Source organism: Vidua chalybeata, chromosome 2 (assembly GCF_026979565.1).
Source record: "Vidua chalybeata isolate OUT-0048 chromosome 2, bVidCha1 merged haplotype, whole genome shotgun sequence".
Lineage (NCBI taxonomy): Eukaryota > Metazoa > Chordata > Aves > Passeriformes > Viduidae > Vidua > Vidua chalybeata.
In genome coordinates this window covers 92682903-92695997 of record NC_071531.1, presented here as the reverse complement: position 1 = coordinate 92695997, position 13095 = coordinate 92682903, and the positions used below count along the sequence as shown (strand labels likewise).

The following is a 13095-nucleotide window of genomic DNA, read 5'->3' as shown; positions in this document are numbered from 1 at the left end:
AAAAAAAAGAAAAAAGAAAAAAGAAAAAAAGAAAAAAAGAAAAAAGAAAAAAAGAAAAAAGAAAAAAGAAAAGAAAAAAGAAAAAAGAAAAAAGAAAAAAGAAAAAAGAAAAAAGAAAAAAGAAAAAAGAATCCTTTGCAGAAGAATTCATAACCAAACTCTTTAAATTTTTTCTTCAAACCAGTACAGGTGTCAGCCACCTTCTTGTTACTCTTGATACAAACTGCTACAAGCCATTGTTTATTTAAGGGTTCAACTGCAGAAAAGAAAAAACAAATGTGGAAAAGAAAAAAAATGTCAGCACTTCACACACAAAAGTTCAAATTCTACAAAATATTACTAGTGGCTTAAAAAATGCAGTTGACACAATGGTGGCTCATGGGTTCTTATGTACTTTCAGGAGGCACATGCTGCTGCTGTGGCTCCCCAGGCAGGGGAGGGACAGTTCAGTGCTGGTGACACCACAGAAAACACGCTCAACTCTGCACTGATCTTTCATCTCTGCACCTGTCTCAGTACCTGGGTGGCACATAAGGACTAAGCCAAAACTAGACATTAGAATGGGCAGGGTAGTGTTGGCAAATGGCTGCATTTTAACAAGAAAATATTGCCTTAGTCCCTGAGTTTATGAATTGTTTTGCTACATGTTCCTCTTTATTGCTCTTCTCCTTCCTACACCCTGCAAGCTACTCTTAGTTAATACTCTTGCACTTCCCTGCTCACACTGTTTTTCCCATGTCTTTTCTAGCCTGACTCATATTTTCAATATTCTAGACTCAAATGTGATTAAGAGTCACCAGATGGTATTACTGGAGATGGCTTTGCTGATCTTATTTAAACTGGCTTATTTGAGACCAGTTCCTTCCTGAAAAAATGTTTATGGCTAAGTGTGACACATTGCCAGTTTCAGTTGTGAAGATGTTGAAGAGTAAAATCTATCTTGTGCAAATGAGGTTGTTTTTTTCAAGACTGATATGTGGGTTCTGCCTCTTGGTTATGTCTCGCAAGCAAACAGCCAGGGGCCTTGTAAATCCAAAATCAATCTGTGGAGAAGTTTGCCTATATTATTAAATTTGCTAGGATCCTAGAAAGAATTGTAGCAAATTTAATAATATAGGCAAACTTCTCCCCAGAAGACTCTGATACTCTTGGGAGGAGGAAAAGTCAAAGCAGCGTGAGAGCTCTGCTGGATCACTGACAGCCTACAGGAATGTGCTGCTTTGAAAATCAGTTCTTTATCAAAAGGTTTGCAGGCATATATATTGCCTGCAAAAGCTGAAATGGAAATGCATTTTTTGTTTCATCATGCTACACACAGTAATCAGGAGTGGAACAATTCAGTCTGATGAGAGTTTTCATTCATTTTCTTTTAGGGAAAAAGGAAAATCTGAAAAGCTTTTTGTTTTTCAGTACTTGCCTTGTTCCACCACTTTAATGAACAGCTTTCACCCGCTCTCTCAACTGCCACTTGCACACTTTCTAAAGCACAGGAATATTAGTTTTACATACAAAAGGGAAGAGGTGTTTCATAAATAAGGAAAAGCAGGAGTTCACTTTTACTGCAGTCATTTGTCACAGAAAGGGCAGGGTGAGTGAACAAGATCTTTGTTTAGTGGCATTTTTAATACCCTTGAAATACTCTAATATTCTGTATTACCGGTCTCTGCTTAAGAACTGTCTCTTGCTGCATCTACAGAGAAATCTGCAGCAGTGAACTAGGAAGCATACACACATTACATGCCATATTAAAGCTATGAAGAAGAAGAGATCTAGGCATATTTTCTCCAAGCTTTCATGCTTTCTTCTTGCTCTTTTTCAACAAACCTATAACATTCAACTCCCTTACTGTGTCCTCGGTGTCCTACATAAGGATCTTTCTGAAAAAATGAAAGGTTTTCAGACCTGATGCAACTCTTACCTGGGTAATGGGACTCTGCCCATACAGTTTAATAGCAGCCAGGCTGCACCCCAAGGACTTGATGTGGCAGACTCCAGAGCACATGCTGTGATCACTGAGTAGCCTCATTTAGCAGAACAGGCAGCCCATAAGCTTCTCACCTCTCTCAGGAGCACACTGAGGCATTTCAAGTAATGCCATTATTGTAATGCTTCCAAAGTTACTCCATCATTCATCACTTTGAAAACCAAGTTAATTAAGTGAAAATAGAAAGTGTTGTGCTGCAAAGGAAACAAAAGAAGAACATTTTCTTGCCTTGCGGTAATTTTTTTTTAAGCCTTGATCCTGCCAAAGTTTGTGCACCTGCTTAAGTATGTAACCAGTTCTGCTTCTGTTAGGTAATTCCTTCAGCCTGTGCCCAGTGACTCCAGCCATGGTGGTACTTCTTTCATGCTGAAGGTCCTGCATAAATGTTTGCAGCCTCCCTGTCATTGGATCTCAGCACTCTGGAGCATGAACAATGCCAGGGTCTGAGTAGGTTATTGTGGAACAGCCCTGAGCATTAAATAATGGTTAACTTCCCAGATGAGTAGGGAGCAGAAAACACCATGCTGGTTGAGAGAAGTGAGAGAGATTGGAGAGAATTGACAAAGGTTATCTTCAGCTGTATAGAAATTAAGCATCTAGACTTCTAAAGGCTTTCAAAATAGTCAATAGAAGGACATCAAGAATCTTATCTAAGAGGTCAAAGTGATGTATGTACTTTGGTCCACTAATGACAAATAGAGGCTGCAAAAGTAGTTTAGCTATGATATCCAGTATTTTTAGAGGATTAGATTTGGATGAGTTGAGTCCCACCCCTAGAGTTATGCTAAAGGGAATCTAAAAATGCGGCCTAAGTTTTTGCACACGGACAAGAATTGACACTATTGCTCCTCATTTATCTCTTGTGCCTGCAGCTGGCACCCAAGGCACCAGCCCACTGCCAATGACAGACACAACATAAGTGAGCAGTGACACTGATGTCTGACAAAGCCTCCCTTTATTGAACTTTTCATTAAAATATTTTTAATAAATTAATAAAACTAAGATTAGTAAAAATGAATCAAGCTCTTTCAAAGCAACTACACATACATAGAACAAACTCAAACATGGTAAAACCTGTCTTCTCAGTCTTTCAGATTCTGTTGCTCTGTTGCTGACAGGAAACCAATTAGAAGACTTCTAGAGCTGGCTATTTTGGGAGCAGTTGTCTCTGCAACACAAATACCTATTACTGTCCACAGAGGCCTTGGAACTGGATTAAGAAAGGGAAACTAGAATGAAATCAGGCTCTCTTGGGTTTCATGCTTATGATGAGCAAAAGTGAAAATAGAGAAACAAAAAATCAATCCCAACACTGGCAACATTCAGGACCTAAGTGACTGTGAGCTTGGCAGTAACATGGAATTCAGCTTCTTATTAATTTGCTCAGTCCCCAATATTGTATTGTAAGCCTGGAATCATTTAGATTATATCAATGGAGTCAAAGTAATATATAATTATTTTAAGAACTTAATGCAGCCCAAAGCCTGTTAAAAAAAAAAAATCCTATCTTCAAGATTCCATTCCCCAGAGCTACTACTTTTTTTTTCTGTACAGAAAAAGGGTTTCCCCTTTAAATCTGAAAGAAAGGGGACTATTCATCAAAACAAAAAGCAGTTATTCAGTGTTTCATATACTGACAACATTCATCCTCAGGAAGTCTTTGTCGATTGTGCCTCGCATGTATAGTAATAAAGTAAAAGAAACACAAAACTGTGGTGTCTCCATATCCTATGGATGACATGAGACTGTTGTCCCATTATGTTTAAACAATGCACCACCACTCATGGAGAGTCTCCCCAACAACAGTGACCAGTTACCAGAGGTCAACCAATCTCTTTAGCCAATTAAAAATAGCATTTCTAGACACTGCTTCATTCAGATATTGTTTCTGATCTAAAGACTAATGTATGATAGAAAATAAGGCAAATAAAATATTATATTACATTGACATAACTTATGTAAACAGCAATTAACTCCTCAGTGCAGATTCTGGGTTGGGTTTTTGTTTCAGTTCAAGTAGTATACAGTTAGATTTGCATGTAATCTATCTGAGTGCTTCAGCTAATTTAAAAAGTGTTCAGAGTATTAATATGTATGTGTGCATACAGATTGAGAGCTTTATAAACATATGTTTAAGTACATATACACATGCATATAAGTAACAGCCTGAAATTACAGGCATATGAAGTCCTTAAATTAAAAAAAAAACTGAATCGTTCTAATGCAGTACAGATAACAGACATGAAATTCAAAGAAGCAAAACTTATTTCTTACTTCAATTTAGTATTTTTAGTACTAATTTTATAAATAGTAAATCTGAGCTATAATGGAGCTCACTAATTTTTACCTACCCACTAGAGACCCTTACAGTAAAAACAAAAATGAACTTAGCTGCCTATTAGAGTAAAAAATAACCTGCTGCAGTCAGCAGGACAAAGGGATGATAAAACACAGTTGGTACCCCAGGGTCCCTGCCGATTCTGGCTCTGCACCACTAATAGGCTACACTCAGCCTTGGGCTGCTGTGGCTCATGTAAGGCACAAACAATAGCTGGGATTCTGGTAGCACCAACAAACAATCTGAGCTTTAGCCTTCATGTTTAACAGTTTTACAAAGCCATTCTCCTTTTACATCCTTGATCGGTCTGAGACTGATACCTGGTGCTCTTCTACTGTTTCTTACTGTTTTCTCTTTCTACTGCTTTTTCTTATGCTTTAGTGTCACACTAACCATACTTTTTTTTCCATTTTTTTTCTAGACAATTTCTTTTGCAGCACTGAGTTTTGCAACAGTCATTCCCCAAAGCCACAAATTCATGTTCTTTTCTCTGCAGAGCTGTCATTTAATTTGATATGGCACTTTTCATGTTCTTTGACCTCCCTCTTCTCTGGAAAATTTAATAATTTTTGCCACCATAACTCTTGTAATCAGTTGTGTAGGACTTCTTAATTTCCACATATTTATTTCCTGATATTAAAGAACATTTTACAGTTATATTTTGTTAAATTCAAGTTTCAAGTTCAGAGCTGTAGTGTTACCTCAATGCTCCCCCTAGATCCCTCTCATTGTCAGGAAGCTGATCCAGGATGGAAGATTTTCTGCTAAAATTTCTCCTTCCTGTTTCTTATATATTGTAAAATAAGGGACCTGTCCCAACTGTTTTCAGGATTATTTTTCTGTATGAACTGGACAGATGTATCCATTTATTCCTAGGTATACAGATAATTAAATCACCTCAAACCACCTCCAGAACTCTGGTGATTTGAATACTCTCTAAAACAGGCTTGGGGACTTCTTGCTCTTATTCCACCTTTGTAACCTCTTCTATCAGTCCTCACCTCTGCCGTTAGGAGTTACCTGACATAATCTGTGACATCAGTAAGTGTAACACCACTATGCCATATCTCAGCAACACCCACTAGACTGGCAGAGCACAGTTCCTGCCTGGTTCAGCTGCATCAGGAAGGTCAGGAATAACCTCAGGCACTCAGAGTCACTCAGTTGTTTCCTATCATCTTCTGTTTGTACACGAGTACTGCAGATGTGAGGGGGGAAAATAAACCCTTAAAGCAAATTGGGGCATTCAGAGGAACAATGTGAGTTGGTTTAAACTGGCTCTGTGTTTTTATTTTCCGGCAAGATCAATCTGATGAGTAACTTTAAAAATAGATAAATAAACCATGATTCTGCCTGGCAGTATGTGTTCTAAATGCTACAAAATCTAAGAGGTCCTTCTGTTGCCTTCCTGCTGGCTCAGAAAAAGGTGAGGACCTGAGGAATGCTGTTCCCAGAAGCCTGCTGGCATTGACGGAGAGGCTGATAGGACCCACATGCTGGTTTGGCTTCACACAGGAGCAGAAACAGGGAAAAACCAATGTTCTTCCAAGGGGAAAGGAGTCACTCTAGTTTAAAAAAAAAAAAAATCTGAACATAGAAAATAGGAGTTTTTTGTGGCCAGAATGAGAAACCAGCAGAGCATAGGAGCAGACAGCGGGTGGCAAGCATTCCATGGAATCCAGCCCTCATTTCCAGTGCAGCTTTTTGCCTGAACACTTCTTTGTAAGGTGCCTGAATTCAGTGTGACTGAGTCATACTGAGCTGAATGCAAACTTGGCTCTGTAAGAGTTAAAAAAAAAAAAAAGGCCACATGTTTCTACAAAGGCATTAAAAGTATCCTGTTGAGTAACCCGGTGTGCTCCTTGCTGCCCTGGATATCTTGCTGCTGTGGCTGCCAGAGAGGGAAAGAATCCTGATCTGTCCCATGGCCAAACCACAAAGAATTAAACCTTTTGTCTTGAGAGCCTTTCACCTTCTCAGGGTGCTCTGAAAATCTGGAGGCAAATCAGAAATCACCTTAAGAGAAATTTCCTGATGGTGTGTTACCTCTCCTGAAGATGCTCCTGTTCACAGCCTGCCTCAAAGGGAAAATGCTGGAGGACAGTACTGGGCTGAAAGCTTCTAATGTCAGTTGTGGGATGTAGACTCAACGTGGTCTCCAACCCCAGCAATAACAAAACTCAGGAGAGAGTACTGCTCTTCTGAAAAATGACAATCAGTCTCACATGTTAACAGTGGGTTATGCTGCCATTAAGGCTATAAATGACATGAAGTTTTGTGCTCCAGGGCATAAACCAGCCTCTCTGGCAGCCTTGGCAGCAGTGGAAACTTAGCAAATAAGATGATCGTAACGTGATTGTCCACTGTGGGGGTCTGTGTGTCCTTTTCTGAAGCATTTGATGCTGGGCACTGCTGGAGACAGGATATCACATTGGCTGGACTACTAATCTGATTTAGTATAACAGACCTTTTATTCCTATTAAGCACATCTCAGTACAGCATCAGCTTTCAGCTAGTACTGACGGCCATGAAACACTTAATCCACAGCTCAGTCTACTTGAAGATACCTGGCACAATTCTTCTCTAAGGGAATACAGAATGGCCAAATTCTACTTGTCTCATGTCATATTTTTCAAATAAGGAATGAAATATTAGTTGTATACTTCATCAATTTCCCCCATAAATTGCCAAAGTAATAATGATGAATAATTTTGTTCCTGGATGTCCAAATTCAAATGACAGTTCTGCAAAGGAGACTTAATGGAAATAAGATTTGTGCATCTGAGTACAGGATTAGACCCCAAAAACAGAATGGCCTTTTAAGCTTCCTATGTTACTAGCATTCCTCTTGAACAGCATTTTCCCTTTTTTAACTTGATCTTTGGATGTGGAAAAGATTTGTTTTCAGATGTGTATGCCTGTTGCACTTGCTTGGGATTTATATGCAAGCTGATCGCAGACTCAGCCTGTGGTTATGCTTTTGCAGGGTCCCTTGTTCCAGGCAACCACTGCTGACCACAACTCTCATTTCCTCTCTCTGCAAATGTGAAATGAATACTATCATAACAGCATTTCTTTATACATGCCAGAGAGAAAAGATCATTTTTCTGTTTTATATTTGACCACCCTCATTTCAAGTATATGACCTCGCCTCTACAAAACCGATAGGGTAAAACCCTGTCATATGTAGTGCAACTTCTACCAGGATCATCGTTCAACACCTCTTCTTATTTATTTGCCCATCACACAATCACTCAGAAATGATCTCCAGCATGTACCAGTTGTACTAGATCCTCCATTCATTTGTGTTTGGTCATCACAGATAAGAGCAAGGGGAAAAAACAATCATTCGAATATGACATAAATATCAGCTGTTGGGCAAACCCAGACTTATGAACCTTTCAGAACAGGACACAATATGTACTTATACAGTACTCTTGTCAGCAGTCATAACTGCTAAAAAGGTAATTGGCAACTCTCGGTCAGTACAGTTGTGTATCAAAGAGAGGAGCTGATCCTCATTTATACAATACTTGGCAGAAAAGTTGACTAAGTCGACTGCATATACAAAGCAGAAGAAACTCAAAGTAGTCAGGACTCCTGACCCCTCCTGTATTCCACTGCTTCACCAACACATGTTCCTTCCTCTTAATGCACTGCTAAAATAGAGGCAAAAAAGCAAAACCCATAGAATCATGCTGGTTTCTTTCCTGTGGTTATGCCCTTTGGATGTGTTTATCATTACATGCCACAGAAGAGTTCCTCCATCTGAACATTAGAAAGAACCATCTCCAGTGCAGCGGATGTGCCCTGCTGCTGCCTGCTTGCCTTGCTGACCCCTCATCCAGTTTGCCTGTTGCTGTCCTTACTTGCCTGACTTGCTTGGGCACATGGACTTCTTGATGTTCAGTGGAAGGGTATTTCCACGTAATCTTTGGCAATCCACCCTTTGAGCTGCAAAGGATTACAAAGCCCCGCTGTCTGCATTGCCTGCTTCTAGCAAGGGAGGTGGGAAGGGCCACACATCTCAGCAGTCACAGTGGCCGAGGACATAATTGCGCTGCCACCAATTCCAGTTTACATCAGGAAACAGCTGTGATGTGCGGTGCCTGTAAAGCAGTTGTGGTGCCTGTTCTCTTGCCCCTACTATAAGAGTGCTAGTGGGAAAGGTATGGGCAGAGCATTTCCTAAATTACCTGGATCCTCTCGAGGCACCTGTACAGGGCTGCTGTCTGAGAGGAGTGAAAGGCTGGTCTGCAGGATGGCCTTGGTGCATATCTTATGATCCTGATTAAATTTAAGCTGTTGTATGTAAGTTTCTTGGTTTTTCTTTTTTTTGCTTGATTGTTTTTTCAGGGAAAAGCCCACATTAGTAAGGTTCTATGTGTAAAGTCTACTAAAGCAAGATCTTTTACAGTTCCTTAGTCTGTCACAGATTCAATCAGAAAGTCACAGATACCCAAGAATGCATAATGTTTGAAATAGAGAGCCATCTTTCAAGTCTCATCTCTTTGACTCTCCTCTTGTCCTTTCTCTGTCCCTCAAGGATACCCAGTCAGGGAGAGAGTAAGCGGTGCTTCAACAACTTGCTATTACTCCCACAGACACAAGACCTTTTATCCTGTTGGTGTCTAGAAGCCTGATCCATACTGGGGCTGTCACTGACTCCCAAAAATGTACTATCTAAGCAAATTTGGCTGGCAAGAGAGGGAGTGACATGCTTAAAGTCACTCAGTGTGGCAGTACAGATTCCTCAGAGAGATCATGCTTGTAGGGCCACTTCTGTTGGCCCCCAACTCTTTTCCCAGGCATCAAACAGATCTATCTTCTGAAGTCAGAAGTTTTGAGCTATTTTGGGGCAGAGTACAAAGTAAAGAATTATAACCCCTGCAGGTGACAGTGTCTTGCTAGGGGTTGCCTTTGCAGTATGAAGTCCTACAGAGCAAAGGCAGACTCAAACTTTTAGAATTAAAGGGAACAACTCTGTCTTAATTTCCTGTGGTTTTACATGAGATTTGTCCACAAAGGAACCATCTGTCACCATCTGCTTCATTTTCTTGATTTATTTTTTTTTTCTTGGACAGTTTCACAGTCTTGGTATGTGAATGTGCCTATCCACACCCCTCTCAAAGGCCAACTCATTTCTTCAGCAGACATGTGCCTTGTGTGGATTTTTTTTTTTTTGTATATTTGAGCTGCAGTGCACTTTTCATCAGACACTGCCTTTCATTGTTGAATGCTGGTCTCCAGGAGCTGCCTGGAATAAGGGATAAAACACCAGTTGCACACACAGTTTCTGATAACTTGGGTCCATAACAAAATGCAGAGCTCTTCAGGAAGCAAGGCAGCTTTTGAAGGGGCATTTGACATGATGAGGGAGTCCCCTTTCTCACAGTGCAGGTGGCAGTTATTGTTTGCACTGTGAATCTTACAGAAGCTTTTTTCCATTGTTAAAACTAGAGTTTGGAAAAAAAAGAAACAAAAAATTTAAATAATTAAAGTAATTTTAAAAAACCAAACTCAAGAAAAACCTAGAGAACAATGTGAGAATGAGAAATAAAAAAATGTGATGTACAGGCCCAGACTTGAAGATCTGGGGTGCAAAACAATTAAAACAGTAACATGAAAATGTAGCATATCTACAGGGAATCTATAGAGGGACTCTTGTCAGGAACTGTAATGATAGGACAACAGGTAATAGGACAAGGAGTAATGGGTACAAACATAATGAGAGAAAATACAGATATTAGGAAGAAATTCTTTAACCAGAGGGCAGTGAAGCACTGGAAAATGTTTCTCAGGCAGGTTGTGGATGCCCCAATCCTGGCAGTGTTCAAGGCCAGGTTGGATAAGGCCTTAAGCAACATAGTCTAGTGGCAGGGTTAGGACTAGATGATCTTTGAGCTCCATTCCAAATCCTTATCATCTATGCTAATTACTTTTTTTTTGTTTGGTTTTTTTTGTTTTGTTTTGTTTGTTTTTATTGGAAGCTGTCCAAGAGGACAGCGCGGGCCCACCCGCCGGGAACGGCACTCGCTACGGAAGGCAGGGGCTGCGAGGGGAGCGCCAGAACGTCCCTGAGGGAGCCGCAGCGCCCGTGGGGGAAAAGCGCCGTTTCACGTGAAGCTCGGCGCGTCTCTGCTGCCCGGGAGGGAAGCGGCGCCGCCGGTGCCGCGGAGCCCCCTCGGAGCCGCCCAGGCCGACGCTGTGGGAGCCCGGCGGGGCCGAGCGGCTCCCGCGGCGGGGCGGGCCGGGCCCGCGGAGGGCGGGTGGCTCCGCCCCGGCGGCGGTGGGCCCTGGCCGCCTACAAGCCCCATGGTGCCGCGCGGGGCGGCGGCGTGTGACGCGGCGGGAGCGGGGGTGGCGGAGGCGGCGGCGGAGGGTCCGTGTCTCCCCTGCCGCGTCCCCTCGCTCGGCTCGGCGGGCGCCATGTTGGCTTGAGCCGAAGATGACAGGGGGCGGCTGCGGGCGAGGATCGCGCTGAAGGAGCGGCACATCCGGCTCGCAGCGCGGCTCTCGGGGGGCGGCCGGAGCCGCCGGCGGACGAGGCGGGGGAGGGAGGGAGGGCGGACTGAGGCGGCGGCGGCGGCGATGCGAGCGGAGAGCTGAGGCTGCGGGAGGCGGCCGCCGTCGAACGCCCCCCGGCCCCCTCCGAGCGCCGCGGGGGAGGGCTCTCCCCTCCGAGCGCCCTCCCTCCCTCCCTTCCCTCCCCGGCCCGCGTCCCCGCCGGGCGCTGTTGGATGCCGCACACCGCCTAGGGGGGGCCGCAGCCCGGCGTCCTCCCCAGCGGCCCCGGGCCCACCCCGGCCCTCCCGCCTCCCTGCCCCGCCGCCCAGGGCAGGAGCCAGGTCCTGCCTGCGCGCCCGGGTCGCCTGCGCCGACTGAGGAGGTGACTTGGACGCACTATTATCCCGTGTGAATCATCCCGTCGTCATTTGTCGAGGTTGGGAGAGAAGGCAGAGGGCGAGAAGGGGGGAAAAAGCCCGCACGCAGCTCATGTGGCGGTGTAGTCCTGCTGCCTGGTCTACCTGGCACCGCTGGTGCTGCCGCCGCTGCCGCTGACAGGGATCTGCTGCCATCTCTGGTCTCCCGCTGGCTCCTCCGGTCCAGCCCGGCACCGCTGCCCCTGGATATTCGTGCTCCTCAGCCGGCCGCCTTCCCCACTACTTATCGGGCACCTCTTTCGCGTAGGGGACGTGGAAGCTGCTGCCTCCGACACCGGTTTTGCGTTTTGAAGATCTCCCGAGGGCTGCTCTTGGTGTTGCTGCTTTTTTTTTTTTCCCTTTTTTTCTTTTTTTTTTTTTTTTAAGTTGATTTTAAGCCATTTAGGGTAACATCAAAATGTCCAGCAGCGTTCCAGCTGATATGGTGAGTGTTGTACTGCTTATTTAATAGTTATATTACAGATTAACGTTTATTTCAGCCTGGTTTTGACAGAGAACATGGAAAGAAGAGGGGCGTGGGAAGAAAAAAAAGGTCTTGGTTGCATATTTAAGGAACATAAAGTTCCCAGTTAATTACCTTCGCCCTCCTACTCCAGATGCTGGTTCTGCTTCGCTTTTTGGTGATGGAGTGGGAGATCTGCAGCGTCGCCTCCCGTGTAGCGAGGGAAGGGGGATGCCAGACTCCCTTACCTATGGCAGTCAGTACCTGAGTGATCACGCTTGGATCGTGTAGCACTGCTCTTCAGCTCCGTCAAGCATTTTTTGCGGGGAGATAAATACGAAGCAGAGTATTCGGGATTAATTGCTCGACCCATTTCTTTCTTTTTTTTTTTTTTTCCCTTTCTTTCTTTCTTTCTAAACCTCTTAAACTTGGTTTGTGTGTCTTGCCAACACTGTCTTCCGCTGTTGGTGGGAAGTTAATCTCTTCACTTGCTGCCGGCTCAAGAGCGAGAGAGAAATTTTCATGCGCTTTATTTTCATGGCGAGGTCCTTTGTGCACTAGCTGCAATCTGGACATTTTTCAAGGGCACTCCTAGTACTTCTTATGGCGGACTGTAGTTCAGCTTGTATTGGATACTCGGCTCGGTACATTTAAATCAGGAAGGTATAGCAGATCATGAGGAGATAGGGCGAATCAGGTCTGCTAGGTAATCTTCCATTCAGCACGACTTTCTCCATTTGTATGTATTTCCATAAATCAGGATATATTTTCATAAGTCACTTAATTGGAAAAAACACCCACGAACTTGTAGCTGCAGTTTGGTATGTTAATTCTTTATTCTTACAGCAGAATATTTTCACATATCTCCACATGGCTGTTCATATGTAAAGGTACTGTTTTTTACTCCCCAAAAGCAGAGGACTTGTCTATGCTTTTTTATTTTTTAAATTTCAGGATGAAGTTCTGTTTTGTAGGTACAACCTGCCCCAGTAGTGAGAACAATAAAACCCAGTAGCCCTTGTTTAAGTCATTGATGTACTTGGGATATGTATGGCAGCTGGGCTGTTGAAATAATAGTATCTGTTTAGTTGCTTGCTTTCTGTATTTCCTTCACAGCTTTTGTACAGCACTCACAATGAGTGAATTTTGACCAAAAAAAAAAAAAAAAAAAGAAGCAGAAACAGTAAGGTACAGAGGAGGATCAAACAGCAAGTTAAAAGCTTACAGGTTTTTTCTTTTCTTTCCCCTGCCTTTCTCAAATACTCTAAGTAAATTTTGCCTCCCCTGGATGAAAAGTGGTGAAAGGATTTAAACTCAGAGGCAATAAGCTCCCCAGCTATCAGTTTTCACATGTTTCTTTTTAGTGTGTGTCTCTCTGTGACTGTTG

The 13095-nt window shown here is 43.2% G+C and overlaps 1 protein-coding gene across 1 annotated transcript in view; it reads left to right on the top strand.

The window, feature by feature from the left end:
* The first annotated feature begins 10694 nt into the window (after nucleotides 1-10694).
* UBL3 (ubiquitin like 3) overlaps nucleotides 10695-13095 on the top strand; it is a 54256-nt gene continuing 51855 nt past the window's right edge. The window contains exon 1 of the mRNA XM_053936011.1: nucleotides 10695-11690. Within this exon, the coding sequence (XP_053791986.1) occupies nucleotides 11664-11690 (27 nt within the window). The 5' untranslated portion in view covers nucleotides 10695-11663. The remainder of the gene's footprint in view (nucleotides 11691-13095) is intronic.